At 31.6% G+C, this 27,673-nt stretch overlaps 2 protein-coding genes across 2 annotated transcripts; both read right to left on the minus strand.

Annotated features, from left to right (window-relative positions):
* Window positions 1–227: 227 nt before the first annotated feature.
* On the minus strand, window positions 228–13,142 carry LOC108909482 (retinaldehyde-binding protein 1). Its single transcript, XM_018713834.1, has 5 exons — window positions 12,914–13,142; window positions 8,598–8,695; window positions 7,293–7,443; window positions 2,160–2,464; window positions 228–567 (listed from the first exon to the last, which is right to left on the minus strand). Exons 1-5 carry the CDS (start codon window positions 12,987–12,989, stop codon window positions 361–363), a joined length of 837 nt encoding a protein of 278 aa, XP_018569350.1. The 5' UTR covers window positions 12,990–13,142; the 3' UTR covers window positions 228–360.
* Window positions 13,143–19,034: 5,892 nt separating this feature from the next.
* LOC108909470 (alpha-tocopherol transfer protein-like) lies at window positions 19,035–25,994 on the minus strand. The gene is made up of 7 exons (XM_018713815.1): window positions 25,937–25,994; window positions 25,798–25,883; window positions 24,421–24,615; window positions 22,439–22,585; window positions 22,207–22,320; window positions 20,344–20,485; window positions 19,035–19,087 (listed from the first exon to the last, which is right to left on the minus strand). The coding sequence occupies exons 1-7, from the start codon at window positions 25,992–25,994 to the stop codon at window positions 19,035–19,037; spliced, it is 795 nt and encodes a 264-aa protein (XP_018569331.1).
* Between the last annotated feature and the right edge of the window lie 1,679 nt (window positions 25,995–27,673).

Consider the following 27,673-nt stretch of genomic DNA (forward strand, 5'->3'; position numbering starts at 1 on the left):
AGTACTAGCGAGAGGAGGGGAGTAAAAACGTTGGCAAAAAACAAGAAGAGATGGAAAAGTTTCGTGAAGCCGTAGGCTCCATTTTGAAGTAAAAGGATCAATTATTATATGAAAATATTACACACCTAATATTTTATTCACAATTTATTGTTGTTTGTGTTACAGGAAATAAAAATACGTAATTCATTTATTAGAAAAATATTTTATCACATGAATAAATACCACTACACAATTATTAGCATCTTCAATAAACATTTATCTTAGTTCAGAACTAAGAAAAGCTTAAATTAATATTTGGTATGACTATTAACACATATGCCTACACAATTAACAACTGACTAATAAAAATTATAATTAACGCTAATGTTTACATATATTTTTTTCAATGTGATGTAGATATGGTTGCCTATTAATCCTCAAATTATTAGCTATCTCTACGTCTCTCTCGTATAATTCTTCACGCAGTTTCGTGAAATCCATGCTGCAGTATCCCCCAAATTCAGGAGGAAGCACCTCTTTGTTTACGTGTTTATGGAGAGAGTCCCAGTCGTCAAAGTGAAATTGTATCTAAAAATAAGTCATTAAGTAACAGGATTATATAATAAAGTTATTACAAAAGTGTTGACGATGAAGTCATTCTAGTAAGAGGAAGAATTGTATCTACATTGGGTACTAACAAACTGTAGAGGTAATTCTTCCTACAAAATAGTTATACCCTTACAAAGAATATAAAAACATGGAAAAAGTCTTCCACAAAAAGAATGTTGGCGTACTTGTGGAAAATGAGAAGTAGGATCTAAACATCTATACTGGTTTTACTATTGGTCATCAGCCAATGATGCATGTATGGTTTGATAAGTTTGATAGTCTAAAAGTCTTCAAAAGGCAACCAAAGCCAAATTATCTCCACACCATTAGTAGTTCTGGAAATCCCTCCATACTATTATTGGAGAAAGAAATAATATGGGTAGTGTATAAATATGCCAATGGCTAACATATGTTATAACAGATTGATAGAAGATGTAGAAAGCAACATCATTATGTCAATGACCACAGATGTTAAGCCTACAATTAACTATAAACTGCCTTCCGTCATACCCCTTCCTGGGAGGAATGAATTATTTGACCTTTTTAAGAGCAGACAGCTGCTGTTGGTAAACAGACGGTTCCAAAACTCCAGAGGACATTAGCACTAAAGTATACTGAATATAGCTGCAATCCGAGTTAGTACTAATTTCTTGGTACGCCTTAGTACTTGTGCAAGTATCCTTCAGACTTAAATTGAGATGTGTGTATGGATGCTGAAGAAACCTAACCATTAAGGTCTCCAGAGGAATATGGCGAGCAAGAGCTGGAGAACATTTTTCCTCAAATATCATTGGACCAGAACCAGTTCTTGGTACAATCACAGCCAAAATAGCCCACTAGAATTGGGAAGACATTTGAATACTGGCAAGAATTGGTGGTTACAACAGATTCATCCAAAAAGAGAGTTAAAAACATGCTAGAGTTAAACTGGTTACATTGTGCACACCCAATTAAGACTTCGTCTACACAAACCGGGCTTGGGCAAAGAGTCTCAGTCAGTTGCACTTAGAGAGTAAGAAAACGTCAGAATATGTACATTGTACTTGCAGTTGCAGAAAGAGACTACAACTTGATCAAATTGCCAATGTTTGTGTCCAATTTTCCACACGTGGATTATCTGTCCAGAAGCTTGTGGATGCACTTCACAAATAAGTTTTTAGTGAAGTTTTTAAACTACATACTTGGGCAACATCTCACCATTATTATCGTAAACTTCTGACGTTCCCAAACGAAAGCATGACTTGTGAATTAATATTTCTTACTTTCTGGTTGGTAACGATGTATCTAAGATTCTTCTACAATTTGAAGGAATGTTTGCGGTATGAAAGTAGTAAAGAGACGATCCACAGTTGGTTAAAATCCATACCAGAAAACTTTCTGCAATTTTCTAGATTTGTAAATTAGGTGTGAATTTCTGTATGAACTCTTGACCATTATTCATATTCTTCGTACAATTTTTTATTTTAATGATGTAAAATATCTATTCCAGATTTAATGTTACTTTTAAAATTAAAAAGAATTCAACTGACAACGTGAATTTAACATTCGCATATTCAGAAGCTGTAACTTACCCCATCTTTGATCTGCTGTGGTAGAAAAGGCCAGATAATGTTTACAGCAATATTTAGTATCCGTGAGCTATTTACAACGTGGATTTTGTATTCCTTTAGAGGCATAGTCTGCATCCTCCGTAAGGCTACTTTAATATTACCTGGTGTTAACCATTTCAGTATATTCCACGGTAAATTGGAAACGTCTATGATGACACAGATGCCATGCTGATATGCAGGATCTGTTGACAGTAAATACTCTATGAAGAAGTCGTCCACTGGTACCACGTCACCTACCAGGTCCATGGCATTAGCGTTCATATTACCTTGAAAAATTTAAAAAATGTAAATGAATGAAAAATAAGACGTTAGCTGATAAGATCTCTTAACTTGTCGATACCATTTCAAGGTACAGATGTGGACAAAACAAAGGTTTCCAGGGTTTAAGGAGCTTTTTATTGTTCACATATACAGGGTGTTCTCAAAGTTGAATCATTTATTTTAACAGCTGATAGAACTCATATAGTCGATTTACCAAAAATCGTTTATATAAAAGTTGCAGAAGAAGAGAGTTATAAAAATCCTGTTCTATAAAAATTGTTCAAAATTGTTACCATTTGTTTACCATTTATGTTTTTACAACGCAGTGGTCGAAAATTACAATAAATCAAGTTTGTATTATAAAGTTTTTTATTTTCAATTTTTTTTTAATAATTGTTAATAATTGTTTTATGTGGCAACTTTAATATAAACGATTTTTGGTAAATCGACTTTTTTACGAGTTCTACCAGCTGTTAAAATAAATGACTCAACTTTGAGAATACTCGATATACATTTTTATTACTATTATTATTCTTATTTCAATGATACTTTATAGGAAAAGGTACACACTGAAAACATTGTCATGAAAATTCGCATAATTGTCCCTAAAATGGGGACAGGCACAAATTGAAATAAACTCTCAAATATTTTAGGAAATCTTCAAATTGTTGATAATAACTTCACAATAATTGTAAAAATAGTCGCAATGTGAATGTCGAATTTTCACACAAATATAGCTTGTCTCAATTGTGTGAATTTTTATTTTTCCACCTAGGGTAACTCATATTTACAGGGTGTCCCAAAGCTATCTTGACAGGCATTATCTCGGAAACTAGTCGAGATAGCAAGAAATGTTATATAGAAAAGGTTTTCTGCTTAAAAATATCATCATTTAATCATTTTATTTTCAAATATGTAAGGTGCCCCAAAAAGATGGTATATTGCGGAACTTTAATTTTTTAAATGGAACACCGTGTATATTTTTAAGTTTTTGGGTTCTCCTTTTATTTCTGAACATATTTGATTAACCATTTACGATACCTTTCATTGACCGTTTACGATATATGAACAGTTTAATCTTGATTCAGACCTTTTCCTTACTCTTAAATAAATAAAGTAGGTGTTGATTACACTTAAAAAATTTTTCAATGTAGCTTTGTGACAGTTTCATTGACAGTAATTCAATTTCAAACTCTCCATTTAATTTTCAAATAAGTATTAGATATGCCATTAATTTTTACACCAAATGATATGTTACTTATTTATGGCGAGTGGCAAGCGGAACAACTGTATAGGGAAAGATTTTCTAATAGACATGTGCCATCTAGACAAACATTTTCTAATGTACTGCGAAAATTGCGTACTGGTTCATTTCCAAACCCAAGAGGAGTTCAGTATGTATGTTTGGCAAGAGACGAAGAAAATACTATCAATATTCTTGCGTTTATAGCAGTCAATCCACATGCGTCTATTCGTAAAATTGCGGAAGAGATTGATAAGCAAATCTTCGGTTCACCGAATTCTAGCAAATAATGGTGTCCATTCTTACAAATTATCTTTGATTCAAAATTTAAGACCATGGTTACAACAGACGTCTGGAGTATATTTCCTACGTTATGGTTCAGTTATATGACGACCCTCAGTTTCTCCATAAAATTATGTGGACCGATGAAGCATGTTTTCACAATAATGATATAGTTAATCGGCATAATAGTCATTACTGGTCTGTCGAAAATCCTCACTGGGTCAGAAAACCCATTTTCAACCCATTTGAGGAAGTAATGTGTGGTGCGGCTTATTTAATGGACGATTAATTGGACCATACTTTTATCAAGGTACTCTGACTGGTGATAGATATTTGTCCTTATTAAGAGATGTTGTTCCCGATCTTATTGAAGAAATTCAATTAAATGAGCGCCTCACTATGTGGTGGCAGCAAGACGGAGCACCACCTCATAACGCATTTTTTTGACTGAAAGATTTGGAGGGAACTGGATTGGTAATCAGGGACCTGTTAGGTGGCCTGGACGGTCACCTGACATTTAAAGCAAGTTGTGTACGCTGAAAAACCAAATAATGTTGATGATCTACAGATTAAAATCACTCGTGCTTGCTGTCAAATATCTCCAGAAGTTATACGGTTTTCTTGTACACAAGTACTTTTAAGGAGGTATAAATTGTGTCAAAATGAAAATGGCCGACAATTTGAGCACATTTTATAATAGCTATAATGTTTTTCATTTTGTATTATTCCAGAGAGTACATACTTATTAAAAAAATGTTACTCCAAAAATGTTTTCTATATTACCTCATGAACGGTTAATGATAGGTATAGAACATGGTTAATCAAATATGTTCAGAAATAAAAGGAGGACCAAAAACTTAAAAATATACAGGGTGTTCCGTTTAAAAAATTGAAGTTCCGCAATATACCATCTTTTTAGGACACCATGCATATTTGAAAATAAAATTATTAAATGCATCTTTTTAAGTAGCAAATCTTTTCTATATAAATTTTTTTTCTATCTCGACTAGTTTCCGAGATAATGCCTGTCGAAATTGCTCTGGGACTCCCTGTATATAGGCTGTTACAAATTCGCTTCTCACTACAGGGATCTCGGAAATGGTAAGAGGTACGAAGTAGCTTAAATGGGGGCAAAGTTGTGTAATCAGGGGACCAACATTATGCCTCTAAAAAATCAAGGCTAACGCGATTAGTTTTCGAAATATTTGAAAAAAACGAAATTTTGGAAATCCGTTTTTGTTTCATTTCAGCCTTGTTTGAGGTTAAATTGACAAATGAAGAACACTTTCTCGTGGCCATTTTTTGCCCTCTATCGAATAGCATAATCAATTTCTATATGTGACGCTTCGTCTTTCCAGGACCCTAGAAATTTTATTACATTTTTTGCAAACCTTTATGACCCCCAATGCCTCAGCCCGAACCAGATTCAGACGTTTTGTCTCGAAAAATTCATCTTCAGTGTATTCGTTCCAAATTTATCTAAATTTTTTATTTAGATTTCTTTGTTTATTGAATTATCGTACACTGTAGTGAGAAGCGAATTTGTAACAGCCTGTATAAATGTCCCCATCTTTAAGTTTTAATCTGTCCTGTCATTTAAAAGAGTACAAGGAAAAAGTTATGTTAAAAAATATCGTTTCCTATGATTCAAATTAAAGATCACTATAAATATTTAATTTTAAAACCCTGCTTAGCATCCCGAACAATAAGATTACAAATAATAATTTATCGTTCCTTATATATTTTATGTGCCTATTTAATAATGTTTTAAATATATGTCACGTAAGAAATAATTATTGATACACCAAGTTTAGCTGAGTCTAAATTCAGATTTTAAGGAGCTGCTTTATAATCGCATATAATAGTACGATAATAATATGCACTTAATTTTTTATGAACTTGTTTTCTTTTAGAATAACACAAAGATGTGTCTATGAAAAAATTATTTTACTATGTAGATATCGATATTTTTATGTAGGACTCTTAAGTCAATGAAAATCACGCATAATTTTAAAGAAATTGGCGGTACGACAAGTTCAACTGGAAAAAATACGACCCCACAGAATGCATGATTGCATGTTAAATTATATTCTAAAATGCTGATTCAATTGTCAATATTAAATTTGTCTATGTGCATATTTTAAAAATGCAATCATTATTTCTACTACAATTAAATCTATACACCACTCGAACTGTCTAAGTAATAATGAACATTATATCACGCGACATTGTTATCCGGATATTGAAAAAAAAATAATAATAATTTTAATGACAAATGAAGTAAATAGGTACTAAGTACCTAACCTTTGGTCAACAATAGTTTTTGCATTACACTCGTTGTCTTTGAGATTTTTTAATTAACATAATTGTTTTGATTTTAATTCACTTAAATTGTATTGTACTGTTTCATATAGGTAACTATCCTTAATGACTTAATGACTAAACAATAACAATGACTAAATGATGACAATGACAACTATCCTTAATGTCTAAACGATCTAGGAATAAGTACGAAAATATGTAATTTTCCAAAAATATAACAAAATTATCGAAGGTAGTACAGTTATTAAAAATTATGACAAACTATGAATGTAAAGTAATAAAAAAGGATAAAATTAAAATTAAAACAAAATCCTTGTTTAGTAAATTATATTAGTTTAGAAAAGCAAAGTTTTATTAAATGAATATAGCTTTTGAGTACGAGCGAGTAACTTAAAAGCTATATGAGTGTGGTAAAACTGCTTTTCTTAAGAGATTTGTTTATACTATTTTTTTGCATTTTGTGTTATAACTTTACATGATACTTTACATGATACCAAAACCACAAAGAAACGTGTATTTACCATAGGTAGAAATTTATAAGAAGTATTTACAATTATTGAGACCCGAACAAGTAAAACACAATAGATTTTAGATTTACTATAATCACGCTCAAGTGCACAATACAGTTCTAGTTGGCATCAACAGTTTTGCAAAAATTCCCCAAAAAATACTTACCACATGCATCCAGTCTCACTAGCAAGAACTAGTCAGGATCATTCAGAAAAGCAGATAGAGAATTGTAATACTTTTCAGGAGAAACAAGTAGAATTTCGTGTTGTTAACTTTTCAAATTTGAATAACTGTACCTACTTTTAATAGATATATGTAGCAATGTTTCCAATATTTAAAAAACTGTTTTTTTTTCAGTGACATTACTATATAGTAAAGTGACATTTCATGTAATATAGTGCCACTTTAGTAAACGATTTTGAATTTAGTAAAATTGCATATTATCAGTCAAAATGCGAAAAAATTATGTAACTTACCTATTTTAACTATATAAATTGGCCTTCCTTGATTGTCATGTTCACGAGTTAATATTCGAATGTCTTGTTCTATAATGTTTTTCTTTTCTGTTGGTGGATCGGTGGTAAACCATTGTGGGTGTTCACCTAATAGATCGTAGAACATTTTCATCTAACAAAAAAAGATATTCAGTGAAATAATTACAACTAAATTTAAGAATACAAAGAAAAGTCATACTTAAAGTATTCCCTTTTTACTTAACGGCATGTGTTTTAAAAGTCATCTACAAACGAGTTACTACAATTACTAGTGCCATGGTAGACGGACAATCAGTATCCTTGTGTGTGTCTTCTTTAAACATAATTTCAAACAAACGACTGTTGATGACAACAGGTTTCTAAGTAAACGGCGTGAAACTCTTTTAGTGCACGGTCACCCGACATTAGTCCCCTTGATTACTTTGTCTGAAGTCATATGAAGCAGCAGAAATGCTCTCCTCTAGTAGACATAAAACATTCTAAAAGCTGCATTCATTACGTCAAACTCAAGGAGGTATTGTATTATTGCTTGGTTGCCAGTTATGTTCCGGGATTTCAATTTGAACATCTACTTTGATTTTGTGTAGTGCTATATTCTTCTGTATTTACTGTTTGTTATTAATTCCTGTTTTCAAATAAATAACATCAAAACAAATTTAGCTTTATAGAAATAATAATTAACATTAACATTTTACAGTTCAACTAACTTTTCATTTAAAATTGATCAAGAACTCCAAAAATGTCATGAAATTTCAAAAAACGTCATTGGTGTAGAAATTCTGTTTAAGAAAGTGGCACTGACTACCCAGCTACCACGCCAGTGGTGGTTGTAATGGATCATTTGTAATTTACTTGTAAAAAACATTACATCACAATAAGATGTCCAATTTGATTTCTTTATTACTTGGCTGTTTTTTATATATCTCCAAAAACAACAGTATATTAGAAATAAATTCAATACCTACCCTGTATCTCGGTTAGGAACTGAAATCAACTGTTTAAGTTAGTACGTTTAAAAAGGGAACACCCTGTATAAAAATTTGCGAAAATAACATTCTTGTCCATTCTGCATATTCAGTATATTACATTTTATTAAATTTTGTAAGACATATTTTTTCCAAAACCCATTCTTTTACAAATAATTCAAAACAGTTCATGTCGGTATAGCTGGCACAAATTCATGGGTAATGGATTAGTTAATTTTAAGTTATTACAATTATTTTAATGATATCTGTACCAATGTTATTTAAAAAATACTAATGTACGGCAAAATGATTTTATACTTACTTTCTTAAATGCTCTCTCAACTACAAAGTTCGTGCTGTAGAGGTATCTTTTCAGGTAAGCTTCGTCACATTCCTCTAACACACTCAATTTTTCATTTTCTGAAATTAGTAACTACAGAAAGATTTTTCGAACAAAATACTATAAACAAAATCTAAAATTTACTTTTTTATCAGTTTTTTTATTTCCTGACGTCTTACAGAACATTTTCAAGTTTTATATAGGTGCATATGCAAGTATATACATCATCAAATTTGTATATATACATGAAGATATTGGGATCTCGAAACTATAGACTATATAAATGGTTAAACGGTGCAAGTTTTTGGATTGTTCTGTCTTAACAATGACCTATCAAAACCAGCTCTTTAAGATGTCGAAAAAAATATTTTAAAAGGAACCAAATGTTTCTCGAAGTATTCCACGTTTTGATTAAATTTTAGATAATGCAGTATTTTTCTATTAAAAGTTTTATATGTTCTTTCGGGTGTCCCAAAATTTACGTAAGATTGGAACTGGGCGTCTTTCAACAAGTCGTTCAACACAAAACATCTAAGCAGTTCGTGAGAGTGTGGCTGACACTCAAGAAACATCAATTCGGCACCGTGGTCAAGATTTGGACATTTCGAGAAGATCTCTACAGTATCTCTCAAGAACTGAATCCTACTGCCCACGCAGAGCGAAAACAGTTCGTTGAATGGATTATAGAACAACAAGTGGATGCTGTTTTTTTTAACAAAATCATCTTCAGCGATGGGGCTCATTTTTATCCTGATGGCTTCGTTAATCGACAAAATTCAGCAGCATTTAAGTAAAAGGTCATGGAAATCAGAGCGTATGTCGCAAAGCCGTGAAGGTCATTTACCCGTTCTGCTATTCCATATTAACCCTATAGGTAATGTATACCTACTTTATGAATCAATAAAAAATTTATTATTTTTAATAAAATTACTTCTTGTGTGAAATTTGGGACACCCTATATAAAAGAAGTTTTGAAGGTAATGGATGTTGATCAAAATAGTGAATATCGGTTTCAAAACCTTAATTTTTAGCAGAGTGTGGTCTAAAATATCTCCATTTAATCGACCTAATTCTTATACAGGAAGTTTTACAAACTTATTAAAAATAAGCATTTTCAATAATGCGTGAAACTGCAAAAAACGGTGCTTGAAATGAATAACAGTCAATATTGTTAAAGTTTATTGCCAAACTCTGGAATTCTCTCCCACAGAAGAATAGGAAAATTGGTAGAAAACTGGAAGATGTGTCTTATTATTTAATTTTCAAACAAAAAAAAGTGAACAAATATTTTATTGGTGATTATTTGACCGTATTTTTCTGTGCTCTTTTTGTGACAAGACATTAATTCTTGTAAGTTATAACAACGATACATTCCCCATGAATAAATTGTTTAATAGTTCTATGCTTTCGTGATTCATGATTTAATAAAAAGAAGCAATTGATATCGTTTTTGATATTATTGTAGTACAAATAAAGCTCATTATCATCACTTTATGTCAGACCACAATGTTATATGTATACAGCATCACACTTTTATTTATCACACTCATTTTTTAAATGACGTCTGTCGCGTAAATGTTGACAGTGACCTTAAAATGTTCCTTGATTTTTATGTGATTTATGTGATAGGTGATATGTATATGTGTTTTTCATAAAATCTCGTTAAATTTCGCCACTGTTATTAAACTTTTAAGCTATATGAGTAAGAATTTAACCTTCTTTTTCTATAGACATTGAATATATAAATGTTTTATAATACAAAATCATTTTTTTTAATGATAATGACAGCATTATGAAAATTTATCAATTATTTTAATCTGATATTTAAAAACAACTAAGTATTTCAATATAATTTCGCTTCATTTGTAAAATAAATGGATATAGATAATATCTTTTGTAATATCTTGCAAAATTCTGTCTTATTCTTTTTTTAAGTAGTATTTAAATCTCATAGGTTCTACAAGGAGTAAGTAGTTTTAGAGTGTTTACCCATCCTAAAATTTTTTTGTAAAATATTGATCTCTAGACTATTTAAAAAAATGATTTAATTTTAATATTTCGAACCGTTTTCGAAAAATTTATGTTTATATGAGAGACATTTCCATAACAATTTCCATAAAGCAAGTATTTTGTTTTTCAATTTCCAATATTTGCTTGAAATTTTTGTGCATTTATTTCCTTAAAGAAAAATAAATATAAAATTGTTACAAATGATTTATAAACATTAAATAAGTGTACCTCTTCTTCGTTAATAAACCAAGGATCAAGAATTCTAAAATTTTGGATTTTAATCGACGGGGAATTATGAAAATTGAATAAGTTAATTTAATTCCTTATATTTCTAAGAGAAAATAAACTTACTACGTTGTCAAATAAATTTAAAACATCTTTAATTGTAAAAAAATGTTTTTTGTTCGAAATACAATTGAATCATCAAAATTCCAAAAGTAATTGACGTAAGAATTTAATTTTTTAATTTTTTTAATGTAATTCTTAAGATACTTATGGCAATGATTGTTTTGGAGATTTCATGATTAAACTATTCCTAAAATGGCGATTAAAGCAAAAAATTCCTATACAGGGTGTCACCTAACGAATGTTACATACTTGAAGGGTATAATCTAGAACCCAAATGGTGTCGATTTAACCTAACTTGCTTAAACGAAAAATGTCGCTAAAGCAAAGGGTGTTAAAGTTTCTTTTTTTATTTCTTGTTTTCTCCTTAACTTAGAACCCATTTAACCGATTTGCTTAGCTTCTCTTCATGAAGTAGTGATTATGATCCTATCAGGTTAAATCATTCAGAGCGTTCAATTTAATACAACCCTTTGCGAATATTCTTCTGCGACTTTTTTGTACGTTTAAAATTTTTCACGCAACCATCAGAAATAGGTAGAGAATTTTATTCTACACAAAAAATGTGTGTCGAAATTGTGCTCGGTTATGAAGATATTACAGAACACATACCACATATTTTTTGGACAAAGCTAGTATCCATAATAAACATAATAAATAACCTAATTAATAACATAATAAACTGAAAGGTGGCAGTAATAAAAGGTCTATTCATTTATAACAAATGTTCTACGTGTTCTCCATTCTCTTCGACACATTACCTTAAACGTTTTATGAAACTATTGAGAATAGGGAACGAATTATAAGTTCGTCTAACTTGTCGTACAGCGTCTTTTAATCTATCCCAAAGTTGTTCTCCTGTATTAGGTGTTACAGTGTTGTAAACAATTCCTTTCAAATAACCCCAAAAATAAAAGTCTAACGGATTAAAATCCGGAAAACGGTACCTATGTATTAATAAATATTTTCTGTAATAACTTCATAACCGAGCATAATTTCGACTTTGATAGGTATACATTTTTTGTGTAGAATAAAATTGTCTACCTATTTCTGATAGTTGCATGTAAGAATTTAAACGAATAAAAAAAGTTACAGGAGAATATTCACAAAGCGTTATAGTAAAATGAACAAATGAACGCCCTGTATGATTTAGCCTAATAGGAACATAATCACTGTATACTTCATGAAGAGAAACGAAGCAATAGCAGATTTTACTTAAATCGGTTAACCGGGTTCTGAGTTAAAGAGAAAACAAGAAATAAAAAAAGAAACTTTAACACCCTGTAACTTCTTTTTGTGGCATTTTTCGTTTAAGCAGATTTCGTTAAATCGACACTATTTGGATTCTAGATGTACCCTTGAAGTATGTAACATTCGTTACGTGACACCCTGTATATTTTATTGTAAAATGAATAATTTTAAGTTTTTAGTGATAGGGACTCCAAGCATCTCCGTCACTGATTTTACAGATTTGTATACGGATTCAATATTTTATTAACTAGATTACAAGTCTAAGTTTCGTGTATCTACACCAAACATCCTCAGAGGTATTTGATGAATATGATACCTCTTTTATATTTACAAACCTTTTTTATTGAAAACTAAGCATTTCTCGTCCCATGAAACTTTATATCTTATATACCTACATCATGTAAAAGAAAAACAAATACCAGTAATGTAATTATTCGCAGTAAGCGCGCAAATTTGTATATAGAAAGGTATAAATGTATCTACAGTCTACACATAAAAAAATATTATCTTGAATCAAAAAGTAAACATTTATTTAAAAGAAGACATTTCGCTTAAAGATTTTTTAATTAAGACAACATATTTTCGTCCCGATTTCAGTGTTAAGTACTCTTACACACAGTGAAAATAACGATTAATATTACAAAAGAACACTACCCAGTTAACTTACAGAAAAATTTTAATCAACAACTCACCTGACAGAAGTTTCCGCAACTTCGCCACACTCTCCTCTTCATCACAAATACTTTTTTCAATCTCTTCGCCAGGCATCTTTCAAATGTGTTTTCGGGTCAGGACAGAAAGAGATCCTTTTCGGTGTCCCAATATTGTCCGTGACTCGCGCCTAATATGCTTCGAAAAGCAAGGCTGCAAACAATTTGGTGTCGCTTCGTGAAGTGAATAGTTTACGCTTATAGTATTCGATTGATGAGGTAGCGTGCCTCTCTGATGTGACAACGATGAAATATATGTGTAAGGTTTTTGCGTCACGGTGGTAAAATTATTCCAGTAAAATACAGGTCGTCATTGGGAAGGTTCCTGAGAAACCTGTTCCCAAGTAAGTAAACAGCAGAAATGAACCAGATAATAAAAAAAACGTATGATAAGCTGAAAGTACAGGTAGAACCTTGGGGTGCACGACAATTTGCCATTGAGGCCATGATGTTTTAATTGAATTATGATATTTATGCAAAATGCATTTGAGTATACAGGGTGTCTACTTGTATGTGTATTAGCTTAGGATGCGCCTGCGAGTAAATTTTGAGGTCAGTTTGAGAGCGAAAAATCAAATCAGAAACGAAACGTTTAGGACACACAGGGTGTTTTTTAAAGTATGATCTAATAATGCAGATGATTCCTTAAATAGTTTTCAGCAAAAAAAAAATAGACATACAGGGAGTCTCACGGTGAGGCCCATTAAAATTATTACAGACTCCTTCGATTTGAATTTTGAAAATTTGGGATACCGGGTTTTCGGGCATGCCCTTCTCAACTAAAATAATGGCGTCCACATACCACTTCCGGTTATACCGGAAGTCTCAATCAACTTGCTTATTTTAAATGGAACACCCTATATATTATTGCAATTTTGGATTCTACGTGTTATTTTAGGTGGACACTCATGAAGTTTCCCTATTCCTAATATTAACCGTTTTCGAGAAATTTAATTTTTTTCAAAAAAATAGAGAGAAACAGTGACAGCTTCAAACCATGTGTATTTTATAGTAAGAAAGATAAAGCAACAATATTTATAGGGGGGGGATAGCTAGAAGTGGCCTAATTGCATACAGGGTGCTAAAAATTTAATGCCGAGTTTAGTTAAATTCAAAACTTCATAAGTGGGTTTTTTTAAATGAAACATCCTGTATGTTTTTCCATATTCTGATACACAATTTTATTCTCTTTCGAACAGTATCCCTATACCTATCTCTTCTAGTTTTTAAGTTATCTACTATTTTTTGTGTAATCACCTAAAATCATGTAATTTCTTGCGAGAATAGCTGTGGAATTGCAATAATATACAGGGTGTTCCATTTAAAATAAGCAAGTTGATGACGACTTCCGGTACAATCGGAAGTGGTACGTGGACGCCATTATTTTAGTTGAGAAGGGCATGCCCGAAAACCCGGTATCTCAAATTTTCAAAATTCAAATCGAAGTAGTATGTGTGTAGTGACCGTTACTTATTTTAATATAATTCAACGAATTTATTAAGCCCAAGTTCATCAAACTATAACAAATACAACAGAAATATGCGATATTTTTCTAAACTTCCAAAAACAAATTATTTTAAATTAAAGAATAGAATTAACTCGTATAATGATTCGTTTTTAAATTATACAACCAAAAAAAAATGTTTTTCTAGTTTGAAGGTCACACTATATCGACTACATGATTTCGGAGTCGCTGAATCTGAATCCGTGATCCATTTAACCCCATCACATCAGGTTTTACCGATAACCCCATATCACCTTATAACCCAAGCTTTCAAGTCCTATTACACACAACGGTCCTGTAAAGGGAACTGTGCACCCACAATAACCCCATACATCCAATTTCAAACCTCCTAACCCCATAATCCCATAACCGACAACTTAAAATAACTACGTTATTTGACATTTATTATTATTATTTATATTTGACTTGAACTCTCATCGCGGGATATATCAAGGCTCTATAAACAGAATATATTTAACCCTATAATCCCCTAACCCCAAAACCCTATAACCAAATAACCCCATAACTCGAATAACGACGTTACGCAGTAGTTCGTTTGTTTGATGCAAGGAACATACCGTTATTGGCTCCCAGTTTCATCATATCCGTTAGATTCTCCATTAATATAAAAAATATCATGCCAAATGAAGCTTTATTTCGCGGGGCCCACTTTCGCGCTCTAACTAGCCGCCGATTCTGGACATCCGAAATTCTGTCTCGTATGTCTTTCACTTGTGTCTGCCAAGACGGCATGAAAACCATGATCCAAGGACTTCAGGGACTGGGGTTAGTATAAGCGAAATATAAAGCTTCATTTGGCACGACATTTTTTAAATTGACGGAGAATCTACTAGAGATGATGAAACTGGGAGCCAATAACGATATAGACTATGTTCCTTGTATCAAACGATCGAACGATTGTTTAACGTCGTTATTGGGGTTATGGGGTTATGGGGTTATGGGGTTATGGGGTTATAGGGTTATGGGGTTATAGGGTTATGGGGTTAGTGATGGGGGATTATAGAGTTAAATATATTCTGTTATAGACCCTTGATATATCCCGCGAGGAGAGATCAAGTCAAATTACTGAATAACGTGGTTATTGGAGTTATCGGTTATGGGGTTATGGAATTAGAAGGTCTGAGGTTGAATGTATAGGATTATAGGGTTATTGTGGGTGTACAACTCCCTTTACAGGACCGTTGTGTGTAATAGGATTTGACAGTTTGGGTTATGAGGTGATATGGGGTTATTGGCAAAATCTGACGTGATGGGGTTAAATGGATCACGGATTCGGATTCAGCGACCCAGAAAACATGTAGTAGACCTACGAGTAGTGCGACCTTCAGATTCAAGAAACATTTTTTTTTGTGTGACTGTGTAATCGTCTTTGTAGCTAAAGGTTTAGTTGGGGAAACACGATTCCTTTTTATAGGCAACTTTAATTGTTTAAGACATACACTAGGCACAGAAATTAAGGGATATTAAAAAAATCCCAAAATTTTGGGTGATTTTCAAAGAGCTGTAACTTGAAGGGAAATGGTCGTAGTGAGAATAGAAAAACGAAATTGAAGCTTCAAGTGTCTAGTTTTCGGATCTGGAGTTTAAAATTTTTAGCGCCAGCAGTTTTTGAGTAATCATAAGAAAATCAACGAAAAAAAAAATTGCAAATTTTTTTCTCTTCTTTAAAAAGGCTTATGGACTTAATTTCACCATAAAGCTCTTTAAGATAATTAAATTATCTTCAATATTTGAACGGTTCCGGAGTCTTGTACGTAAAACATACGAGAAATTTTCTTCACGCCAACAACGTGGTAACTCTCAACCACCTGTGAGTCCCGACTTGAACCACATTGGGCATGTTTAGGACATGCTCGGGCGTCGATGACGACGAGACTATCTCTGCGACAAATCATCGTACAAGGCTCCGGAATCGTTCAAATTGAAGACAATTAAATTATCTAAAAGAGCTTCATGGTGAAGTTATCAAAAAAAAAATTTGTTTAAAGAAAAGCAAAACTTTGCAATTTTTTTTTCGTTGATTTTCTTGATTACTCAAAAACTGCTGACGCTAAAAAATTTTAAAGTCCAGATCCGAAAACTAAGCACTTGAAGCTTCAATTTCCTTTTTTTATTCTCTCTACAACTACTTCCCTCCAAGTTACAGCTCTTTGAAAATCACTCAGAATTTTGGGATTTTTTTAATATCCCTTAATTTCTGTGCCTAGTGTATTTACATGTGGATTTAATTTGCTTTAATGTACGTCTGACCAGATTTATTTACATACACACTAAAAAATACTTAAACCATATATATTTCTTATTATAGTCAATTAATCACACTATATAGGTATACAGCGTGGTAAAAAAGTTCTGCATAAAATTCATATTTTCGTTAAACAATTTTTTTTCGAAAAAGGGTGAGATCCGTCGATTTTTATTTGATCCAGGGCACCTTGTTATGTGGAAAATTTTTTTTTCGATAATCCACTTACGGCAGCGATTTTTTTTTAAATGACAACGCATATTTTTTTCGTTCGAAATTGATGACAGTGATAATTATCTAAACAACGGTGTGAAAATTTCGATGTCTTACATAACAATTTTTTTTAGAAAAATGCACCTTAAGTTCTTATAAGTGATAATTGTCTACTTACACTATTAATGGCTCCGAAAAGGACAAAGTTGACAAAATTACATTTCAAACGAGTAAAATTACACTAATGTTTGTGTAAGTCTAGCGAAATTGTTCGAATTGCCCACCCTGTACCATTTGGCATTGTCCTAAGCGTGTGTAAACGCCGTCTACACTTCGTTCAAGCATTCCCGGGTCGATTTGATTTATTTCAAAACGAATACGGTTTTTAAGTTCTTCCAAATCACCTGGTCTGTTTGTGTACACACGCGATTTCAAATAGCCCCACAAAAAAAAGTCTAGAGGTGTTAAATCAGGCGAACGCGGAGGCCACTCGATTGTTCCGCGTCGCCCGATCCACCGGCCAGTAAACGTGTTATTCAAGTACTCCCGTACTTGCACTCCATAATGGGGCGGTGCACCATCCTGCTGAAACCAAATTCTTTCCTCAGGAATATCAGGATCCTCGTTGTTCGGGAATAACTCTGCTAAGCTTGGGACCAAATCGAACCGCAGGAAATCCAAATAGCGAGCAGCAGTTAAATTTTCCTCGAAAAAATACGGGCCTAAAATACGACGCCCTATTATTCCCGCCCAAACGTTCACCTTTCGGGGGTGCTGATGATCTACTTCTTGCACCCAGTGCGGGTTTTCCTGAGACCAATACCGGCAGTTATGTCGATGCACCGATCCATTAAGATAAAAAGTAGCCTCGTCAGAAAAAATTATGTTCTTGAGGAAGTCGGGGTCTCCGTTACATCGATGCATTAAATCTTCACAAAAGTGGAGACGGCGGTCTGGGTCGTCCTCAGTCAATGCATGTATCAAGTGACCCTTATAGGGGTGAAATTTCTCTTTTTTGAGAAAGTTCACCACAGTTACATGTGAAATATCATTGTTCAATGCAATCGACCTTGTACTAGAATGAGGGTTGTCCTGGAGCTCCACCAGGATATTCAATCTAGTTTCATCATCTACTCTAGGACGACCCGCACGAGGAGCATCTTTCACACTACCAGTTTCCTCAAACCTTGCCAGTACCCTACTAACCGTAGATTGCGTAATTGGTGGTCTGTCAGGGTACGTTGCATTAAATAATTGGCAAGCTTCTTGATGGGTTCGTAACTTATCGCCGAAACCAATCATCCTCAAAATATCAATTCTTTCGCGTTCACTAAGTTTTGCCATTTCGAATTAAACGATTTCACCAAAGAATGTTAAATCGGTACTGATTTTTAGTCTTCAATATTTCAGGTAATCTACTCCTTTCAAGTAAACATTTCTTTGGATCTTTTTTTTTTGAGGAATTTATCGGCAAACTCGAAGACAAAAAGTCGACCTTAATTTGCTACATACTATTTGGATTTTGTGCGGTTGAACTTGGTTCTAAATTTTGCAGTTTAATCAGGATCCTGACAATATCTGATGAATAATTCCGCAAATATTACATAACACCAGTTGCAACTTAAGTTATCTGAAATGCTTTCTGCCGAATAAATTTTTTTCTAAGGCATTTGATCCGTAAACAGCAAATTATTGCATTCAAGAACTTAAGGTGCATTTTTCTAAAAAAAATTGTTATGTAAGACATCGAAATTTTCACACCGTTGTTTAGATAATTATCACTGTCATCAATTTCGAACGAAAAAAATATGCGTTGTCATTTAAAAAAAAATTATGTCATCGCTGCCGTAAGTGGATTATCGAAAAAAACATTTTTTCCACATAACAAGGTGCCCTGGATCAAATAAAAATCGACGGGTCTCACCGTTTTTCGAAAAAAAAATTGTTTGACGAAAATATGAATTTTATGCAGAACTTTTTTACCACGCTGTATATATGGTAAATTGGATAAATAAACAATAATTTTTTATTCTGTCGATCATTTATTGCAAATAAGTACCTACGTAAATAACAATAAAAAAATATGTAGTACATATGTAAATTGTTAATTATTATCATACTTAAGTGTTACCAGTCGATTTTTCGTAAAATTCATATCCTGATAAACTTAAATCTGAAACAAAAAAACTAACAATAATTTTCTCAACAAGTATCTATGTTTATGTAAGTACACAGTAATAATAATATTTTAATTTATCCCACAATATTTCCCACATTGTAATTATTATTTGGGACAAAAGAAATAAAAATGTGATTTTTATCTAATTATTTAAATCCATATGAACGGAATAGGAAATCATAATGTTATTATGACAAGGATCAATAATGTATAAAATTAATAATGAAGTATAAAAAATAAAGTACGATTATTTTCTGAGAGACCTCATAGTTATCTAATTATTACTCAATTATTTTTTGATGTTTTCATAAGTCTTGTATATATTTCTTTATATAATTAGAATCACTGAAATTTCACTATTATTAGGTATTTTATTATTAAATTGACAAATGTTCCTTCTTCATTAAGTGAATGTAGATACCTATATGTGAAATAACCAATTATAATTAGTGTACCTATGTATATACCATTATCACGGTAACTATCATTAGGTATAAGACGGTAATTAGTATGACTAGCTGTACTGGTAGTTTTTTTTTTTTTTCATTGAAATTATATCTAATAACCTGTCACTTCAATGAAATTAGCTACTACTTCCACTACTCCTCTCTCACACTTAAATTCGAATTTATTTATATTCCATTAAATTTTTATTATATTTATATAAACACACTTGAAAAAGGTATGAGATTACCTAATTGTGAATGAAACATAAGCATGTCTTGAGTGCTTAAGAAAGTGTCTAAGTAATACTTACTTAAGTATTACTTAGTATTTAAGTAAAAATATACAATGTATCTAAAGTTACACTTATTAATTGTAAAATGACAGTGAGTTTTTAAGGAATTTGTAGGCCTACTTAGTTACGTATATTTAGTTTACTTTATGCTTAGTAGAGTTCGTTGCTTACTGCATCGATAAAGTCTCCGAAAGCTTATTTAATTTTTAAAATAACGAATGTTTCAAATACCTTGTCACCCATAACGGTGTCATTTTGTCACATTATTTTTTAATGCTATTTATATTCACAAGGTTACCTATAGCGAAAAAGAAGAACGTATACACAAATAACATATTAATTAGGTAGTAGGTAAGTATATCTGTCTAGACATAGACTTTATTGTGAACAATTGTTTATGTATTCCGCTCTCCGTTGCTTTACTTTACTTTTACCTTTAACCGATTAAAAGGTAAGATGGTAGGTATAGTGCTTAAGATGTCATAGGTACTTAAATATATCATCTACTAACCTTGCCGTATTTTTCTTTGATGCATTACGTTTAGCCACCTAGTTGACTTGAGGTTTTCACAGGTTCCATTAAAATATACAGGCAAAAAGTCTCGTCCAATATTTTTTGTCAAATAGTCATAATTATCTCCGCATATATGAATCTGTAAAATGAAATTTCAAATAATTATTACTCTAACCTGAATCTTAAGTTAGTTTTATCCAATTTTAGGCGAGCGGTTCACCCCTTAATAAAGGGCATGAATCGACTAAATTTTTAAAACAAAAACATACAGCATGAAACTTTTTTTGTTTTATAAAGTGTATTTTTTTGATAGTTTACATATTTTTTTTTTATATCTTTCGGCGTGGTCAGTCAATTGTTATAAACAAAAAAGCTGTAAAAAAAATTACTCGCCGAATGGCTTTGAAAATAGTTTTTGTTTGTAAAATGGACCAAAATAAACACACTTTGTCCCTTGACAAAAATTCGAAAAATGCTTCGTTTCCGAGATATTTACAATTTAATGTGAAAAAAGTGATGAAATCGACAAACTCCCGGAATATTTTTCTCAAAAACGGCAAATCGGCAGATCTTCTACTTTAAGACATATTTTTTTGGTATGGATCAATTATTTTATTGAAGGTCTAAAGCAAGTAAAAAAACAGTCTACAAATAGTGAAATTGTAACTCTTGATCCATTGACACATGGATGGAAAATCGAAAATGGTTGTTTGGATTTTCATTATTTCGAAGGAGAAACTGCGTTAGATATGTTTCAAAAATATTTTTGTTCAAGTAGTGGAAAATTGTAACTGTTTGTCATCGAACCTGGAATGCTGTGCAGTCTGTGCGTGCTCAGGTGAATGTCAGAATGTTCCATGTTTAGTTTTGGTATAACTTTCAAGTCAATTTTAGGTATTTATAAAACCAAAAATCGAATATTTAAATTTTACTAATTACTTGCAAAAACCTTACTCCGGCTACAAAACCAAACAAAATGATCTTTTGAACATTTGTACTATTAACATATATCGATTTAAAAAAATCATAATAAAGTTTATTGTAAATATAATCTAATCCAAGATATTGTAAAAAGAAAATTTTAAATTGAAGTGTTATCATAATTTTCGTTGAAAGACTTTTTTTACTCGCTTTAGACCTTCAATAAAATGATTGACCCATACCAAAAAAATATATCTTATGCTTCTTTAGAATTAAAATCAGTTCAGTAGTTTTTGAGAAAAAAATTCCGAAACTCTGTCGATTTCGTCACTTTTTTCACATTAAATTATAAATATCTCGGTAACGAAGTATTTTTCGAGTTTTTGTCAAAGAACAAAAAGTGTTTATTTTGGTCCATTTTACAATGGATAAAAAACTGTTTTCAAAGCCATTCGGCGAGTAATTCTTTTTTACAACTTTTTTGTTTTTAAGAATTGACTGACCACGCCGAAAAATATAAAAAGAAAATGTAAATTATCAGAAAAAAACACTTATAAAATAAAAAAAAGTTTCATGCTGTAGGTTTTTGTTTTAAAAATTTAGTCGGTTACCTTCATTTAGAAGCATCATTTTAGGAATGACCGCTCGCCTATTTCATTTAGGTCTTACTAATAACTTTATTGTGATGTTATATTAAGCAACAGATTTATACTAAAAAGGATATACTTATTATAGTGTACTTTACTTATATAATCACTGTGGCGTTAAAATAACCAATGATCTAGTGTGCAATTTTACATAAATTTTTTATCAATGTAAGTATCAAGAAAATTTCGATGCAGTTATAGCTATAGCTTAATCAGTATTCCATATACATTGTTAGGTACGTAATTATTAACGGTATCTATTTTTTTTATTTTGGTCTTTAATTCTACTTACAATTTTCTTCATACGTTCTTCTACAAATGGTTTGTATAACGCGTAGCCGAGGTAGAATATTATTTTGGGTTGCCTAACCACATATATGTGTAACAACTCCATCGGTAAACATTCCTGAAAATAAAAAGAAAGTTAATTTCACTCTTTTTTTCCTATGTGTCGATATATTTAAATATACCTACCTACTTATAGGAATTCAGCATCAACTGAGTAATTTTTTATCTTTACTTACAGACATGAAGAATACCATTCGCTTGGCAAATTTCATAGAAAGGCCATTCAGATGTTTCAGGGAAAAGCTATGCATATCCATAATGACATCAATAAATTTTATTTCCTTCATCTTTGCATACACCAACTCGCAGAGAAGAGCTGAAACCTAAATATTAAATATATTAAAGCCCAGATGAAATCACTGGAAGAGATCACTAGAAAATAATTACAGGCAATGGCATTTAAATCTGCAGAATCTATAAACTTAAATTAAATTAAAAAAAAATATAGTATAACAGCAAAGAGGACAAGAAAATGGGTTTTTACTATCTTGCTAGTAGGATTACTATATTAAAAATAATTTGTTGTATTTTCTAGTCAGTAGTAAAGGATCATTTACTTTTCTCACATACAGAATATCCCAGAAATAAATTTTAACCATAATTTTAATTAATCTAAAACAACAATGTCTATTTGTGTATGAGTGTATTTTTTCGAAAAACCCCTAGTTTTTAAATTATTGTTACCCGCTATTGAAGCATAAAACGAAACGCTTAATGGATTAAGGGCCCCATATTCTTTAAATAGTGTTTTCCGCAAAGACAAATAATTTCAAACATTTAATAACTGAATAATCTAAAGCTTATCAAATAATAGGAATGTTATGTCATGCCACCTGAGTATTTTCAAAGACGGCGCAGTAAAACGAATAAACAGGTGCAAAAAACGATCAAACCATCAAGGTTTTAGGTACCGAAATCTAGGAAAATACTAACTTTTTTATATATAACTCCACATATAAATATTCTTATAACATTTACTTGTTTAGTCCTACATATAAAATTGTTTACTTTTATTTATAAGTACGTGAAAATAAATCTTAAAGTGTGGGGTTAGGATAACAGAAAACGCATGTTTTACAAACGCTTTTTTTTTAGTTATTATTTTATTTGGGTAAATTTAAATGGTAACAATGAATAAACAAAACATCAAGGATTTTATTTTTGTGCTTACTTTTGTTCTACACGTTTTACTTTTCAAGATTTCAGTACCTAAAAATGCCAGAAATTTCACCATTTCTCGGCCAGGGATATGGCCACCTTAAATAATAAACAAAAAGATGCGGAATTAATTCGGTAACTTTTGAAAAATAAAAATATTTGTTATAAACTAAGTTAAAAATGATCAAAAGTAAAAAACTACAACTTTCTACTCATCAAAAAAAAATAAACGTGGTAAGTTATAAATAAAAGTGGCTCGGATTGAATTCTAGCGATCGGGTGGACCATGCAACTATACTATTTCGGCCAATTCATCATCGAGAAAAATGCTGACTTAACCAATCTCGAATGATTGGAGCGTTATGGTAAGGAGCACCATCATCAAACCACAAGTTTCGAAGAACTTGCAGTGGAACATCATCCAAAAATACCTCCGTCCATCTAACGGATCTGGTATAACGTAATGTCCAATGAGGCATTCTTTACTATTTCCACCCAAAAATCATGTTACAAAAATGTTGACAATAATCCTGATGCTGTAAGCTTTTTGACAAAATAGATTGTTGTTAGTTCAGTTTCAAAAGATCTGTGATCCGGAAGTCTAAACGATACGATGCGCCTATTTGGTATAAAACGATTTAGGAAATGATCCTTAGATATAAATCTTATAAGAGTTCTCATGTGTCTCGGCGTAAACTAACATCATATCAACGTATTCACCGTGTGTAAAACTCAACATGATGCACAATCACAGCTGTTAATATGTCGTTGCATTTTTTGCATTTTACATTGAATCTAGTAAAAAACTTTAAGGTAGTGATTTCGAAAAAAAAAAATAGATAAATGTTGTTGTTTTTGAAGAGTTGTGGTCTAAATATTTGCATTATATCTGGGATACCTTGTATATTTAATGGCTTGTTTTAACCTCTTTTATTATTCACTAAAATTGCGCGTGCTCAACATTATTCGCGATGGAACATGAAGAGTTACTAATTTATACCTTTAGAATTTCATCAGCACTGAAGACCTCAGGATCCCATTTCTCTAAGCGTATCCAGACAATCGTTTGTCCGTGACGTCCAACTTCATCCAGCACGTCTATAATTTGAGACTCGAGGATATTTTCTACTAAACCTTTTTCTAATTTTAACCAATTATCTTGTCTTCTCTCTATGAAACTTTGAAAGTTGCGAATCTGTACAAAATATGTAATCACAAAAGTTGCTTATGATGAAAAATTGTTAATGAGGTAGGTAAAAATGTAAAATAAATGTGATATAAGCTGAAACCACAAACCAAATAATGACCCAAAATTCACTCTAGAAGAAATTTTGATAGAAATCATAGGTTTTAAATCGTAAAATCGCATTATCATTAAATCGCATGATCTGGGAGGATCACCAAAATGAGAAATTACAAGCTCAGGAAATGACTGATGCAGTAAATTGAATTGTTTCTCGGGCATGTGCCACCGTCTGTTGAAACCACATGTCGTCTATACCTTACTATTCAGGCATCATCGATTGTTATTGCCTGACCAACTGCATTTGCAGGAATTTTAGACTGTACCAGTTACTAAATTTTCAACTGAAGTAAATATATTTTTCGATTAAATTGGTCTATGTCGTACCCATATTCAAAAGTCAACCTCTTTTGGAATATAGCTCTGTGAAAATATATTTTATATATCCCAATAAACATTGATTTTTTAATAGATGTAGGTTTGTCATAATTGCAAAAAATATATGAATTAGAAGAGAGTGAAGTTTAATTGCATTATAATATGTCCATAATTGATAACTATCATTTTTTTTAAACGATACATTTCAGGGACATTTTTACATTAAATAAAATGAGGTTTGTTACAATATCTCCCCTTTCTCATCATCTCATCCAAAAAAAAAATAATGACAAAAACAAAAGACTCTTTCAGGTATTCCTGTTTAATTGATTTAAATAAAAATTTAGGTCATATTCGATTTCGATAAAAAAATTAATTTTGTTTTTTTCTGTATTATTTTATTTATTTTGATGTTTCCACACGAATCTCCGTAATTGTCAATTGTGTTACGGCGGGCGGTAATGTACCTACACTTAAACTAGTGCTTGTAACTTTATTTACAGCACGGGTAAAAGTTATTACACACTGTCCTTTAGATTAGAACAGAAAGAAGCAACTACATAATAATATGTGCATGCCTAATAGTCCATATTGTAGACAGAAATACAATAAAATTTTCAACGTTGGGTGAAAGTTTCATTTTTAGTTTTTTAATTATGTACAGCTGATTAAGTATTAAGAAATGTAGGTACTTCTTTTAATTTAATTTTTAAATGTAAAATAATTTGATAAAAGTTACCTAAAGTAACCACTTACTGCTTTAAGGGCTGCACAAACATCATAACGATGGCCAACTAAAAACCTTCGCAAGAAATCGTCATCTAGCCTTCTGATGTTATTCTCTAAAACACAACTAATAAGAAATTTTCACTCGACAACCCTAATCTATGACAACCTGTGGCAAGTTTCCTGAATTCGCAAAGGATTTTACCACCACTTTCTACATTTTCCATAATACATTCAAATAAACTTAAATACTAACGAAAAGTGCTGATACGACTGCAACTGAGCAAGAACATCGAGTTTGTTTATTTTTTGCAATGCAATATATATTATTTACAATATGCACAAGATTGAAAATGTTTATGTAATCGCTTGGATCGTGACTTTAAATCACAATATAAAATAGTTTTAGTGTTATTTTGTTCAGAAATCCAAGTCGTTGCTGTAAGCGAACAAGCAAATGTTAACTTTGGTTTGATGTGTGAATTATACGAGGTCTGTGCAGAAAATAACCGAACATTTAAACTATATTATTAATTTGATACAGTATTGCTCCTTGTATTTTTCAAAGTACTCCCCTCCATTATTTCGACTTTAACCAGCGCAGCGATGTTTACATTTCGCGAAGCAGTCCCGGATAGTCTCATTTGAAATAGCCTTCAAAGTCTGTGACGAATTTGCTTTGACGTCATCAATAGTTTGAAAACGGCGTATTTTCAGCATAGATTTTAATTTCGGAAATTAGCAAAATTCGCAAGAAACTAGGTCTGGAGAGTAAGGAGGGTGCGAGAAGATAGCAATCTGATTTTTGATACAAAACTGACGAATTGACAAAGCTGAATCATGGTGCAAAAACCATGAGTCGTCTGGCTACAACTCTGGTCTGTTTCCATGAAAGTTTTCTCCTGGTTCATGCAAAATTTTACGTTACATCTTTGTTCAAGAAAGTCGCGCATTTCAAGAATCGTCACTAACACTTAAACACAGTGCACTCAAGTAATAATATCGTAGAGAAATCAACAATCCAAGAATATATGGTTATAGAGGAGGTTATGGAGAGAAAATTTGATTCACAAGCACAAATAAGACGTATTTTTGTTAAATATGATTTTATACAAAATTGACTTGATAAGTATATGTCAAAACATGTGTATATTTCTTATATCAATTCTTGTGGAATTATAAAGTAAGATTAGAAGTATGTTATTTTTTGTCAAGACAAAAATACCACATATCTCCAGATATGTATAATCTAATAAAATCTAATTATGCCCTTCCCTAAGAATATAGCAAATTACATAAATAGTTTTCGTTCTTTTGTTTTAGAACGTTATTAATGCTCTGCTTAGCTAACCGACCGTGACATAATACTTACAGTTTAATTTTACTTGTCGGAAATAAAACAGTTCATATTTTAAGGTTTTCAACCAAAATAAAAATCAGTTCTATATCTCATTGTTGAATCTATGCTTAACAACAATATTACTACGAAATTTAAATGTGTAGGTAAATAAATGTTATATAATATTTAAAATGAAAAATAAGGACGTTTATTAATTTTCTCTATGGTATAGTAAATATCTATTTCATATACAAACTCGAACCAGGTTTTCAGATTTATTTGCTTGTTTTTTTTTTCAATTGTTTTTTGATAGATTGCGAATTTCGACCACTATTTTCTTAGAATCTGTCTGAAGTATGAGTCTAAGGAATATGATTTTTGAAATTTTTCTATTATAACTAAAACATATATCATATTTAGTTTATAACGTAACCAATTAAAAACACACACTCCTTTAATTTTTTTTTGTGTACGACTCGAATAAGTTTTTTTTACAGATATAGTAGCCTTATAGACGTAGTTACTGAACCAATTTAGATTGTTCAGTAAGTAATCCAAGGTCTGCTG

This window comes from Anoplophora glabripennis, unplaced genomic scaffold, assembly GCF_000390285.2.
Source record: "Anoplophora glabripennis isolate ALB-LARVAE unplaced genomic scaffold, Agla_2.0 scaffold327, whole genome shotgun sequence".
In the NCBI taxonomy this organism is placed as follows: domain Eukaryota; kingdom Metazoa; phylum Arthropoda; class Insecta; order Coleoptera; family Cerambycidae; genus Anoplophora; species Anoplophora glabripennis.

Coding starts and splice junctions, on each gene's coding strand:
- LOC108909482 (XM_018713834.1), bottom strand. CDS start 12,989: ATGCCTGGCGAAGAGATTGAAAAAAGTATTTGTGATGAAGAGGAGAGT. Junction 8,696..12,913: donor GTTGCGGAAACTTCTGTCAG/GTGAGTTGTTGA, acceptor TACTAATTTCAG/AAAATGAAAAATTGAGTGTG. Junction 7,444..8,597: donor TTGAGAGAGCATTTAAGAAA/GTAAGTATAAAA, acceptor TTTTTTTGTTAG/ATGAAAATGTTCTACGATCT.
- LOC108909470 (XM_018713815.1), bottom strand. CDS start 25,994: ATGGAAAATGTAGAAAGTGGTGGTAAAATCCTTTGCGAATTCAGGAAA. Junction 24,616..25,797: donor TTTGTGCAGCCCTTAAAGCA/GTAAGTGGTTAC, acceptor TATTTTGTACAG/ATTCGCAACTTTCAAAGTTT. Junction 22,321..22,438: donor GAATGGTATTCTTCATGTCT/GTAAGTAAAGAT, acceptor TTTTATTTTCAG/GAATGTTTACCGATGGAGTT.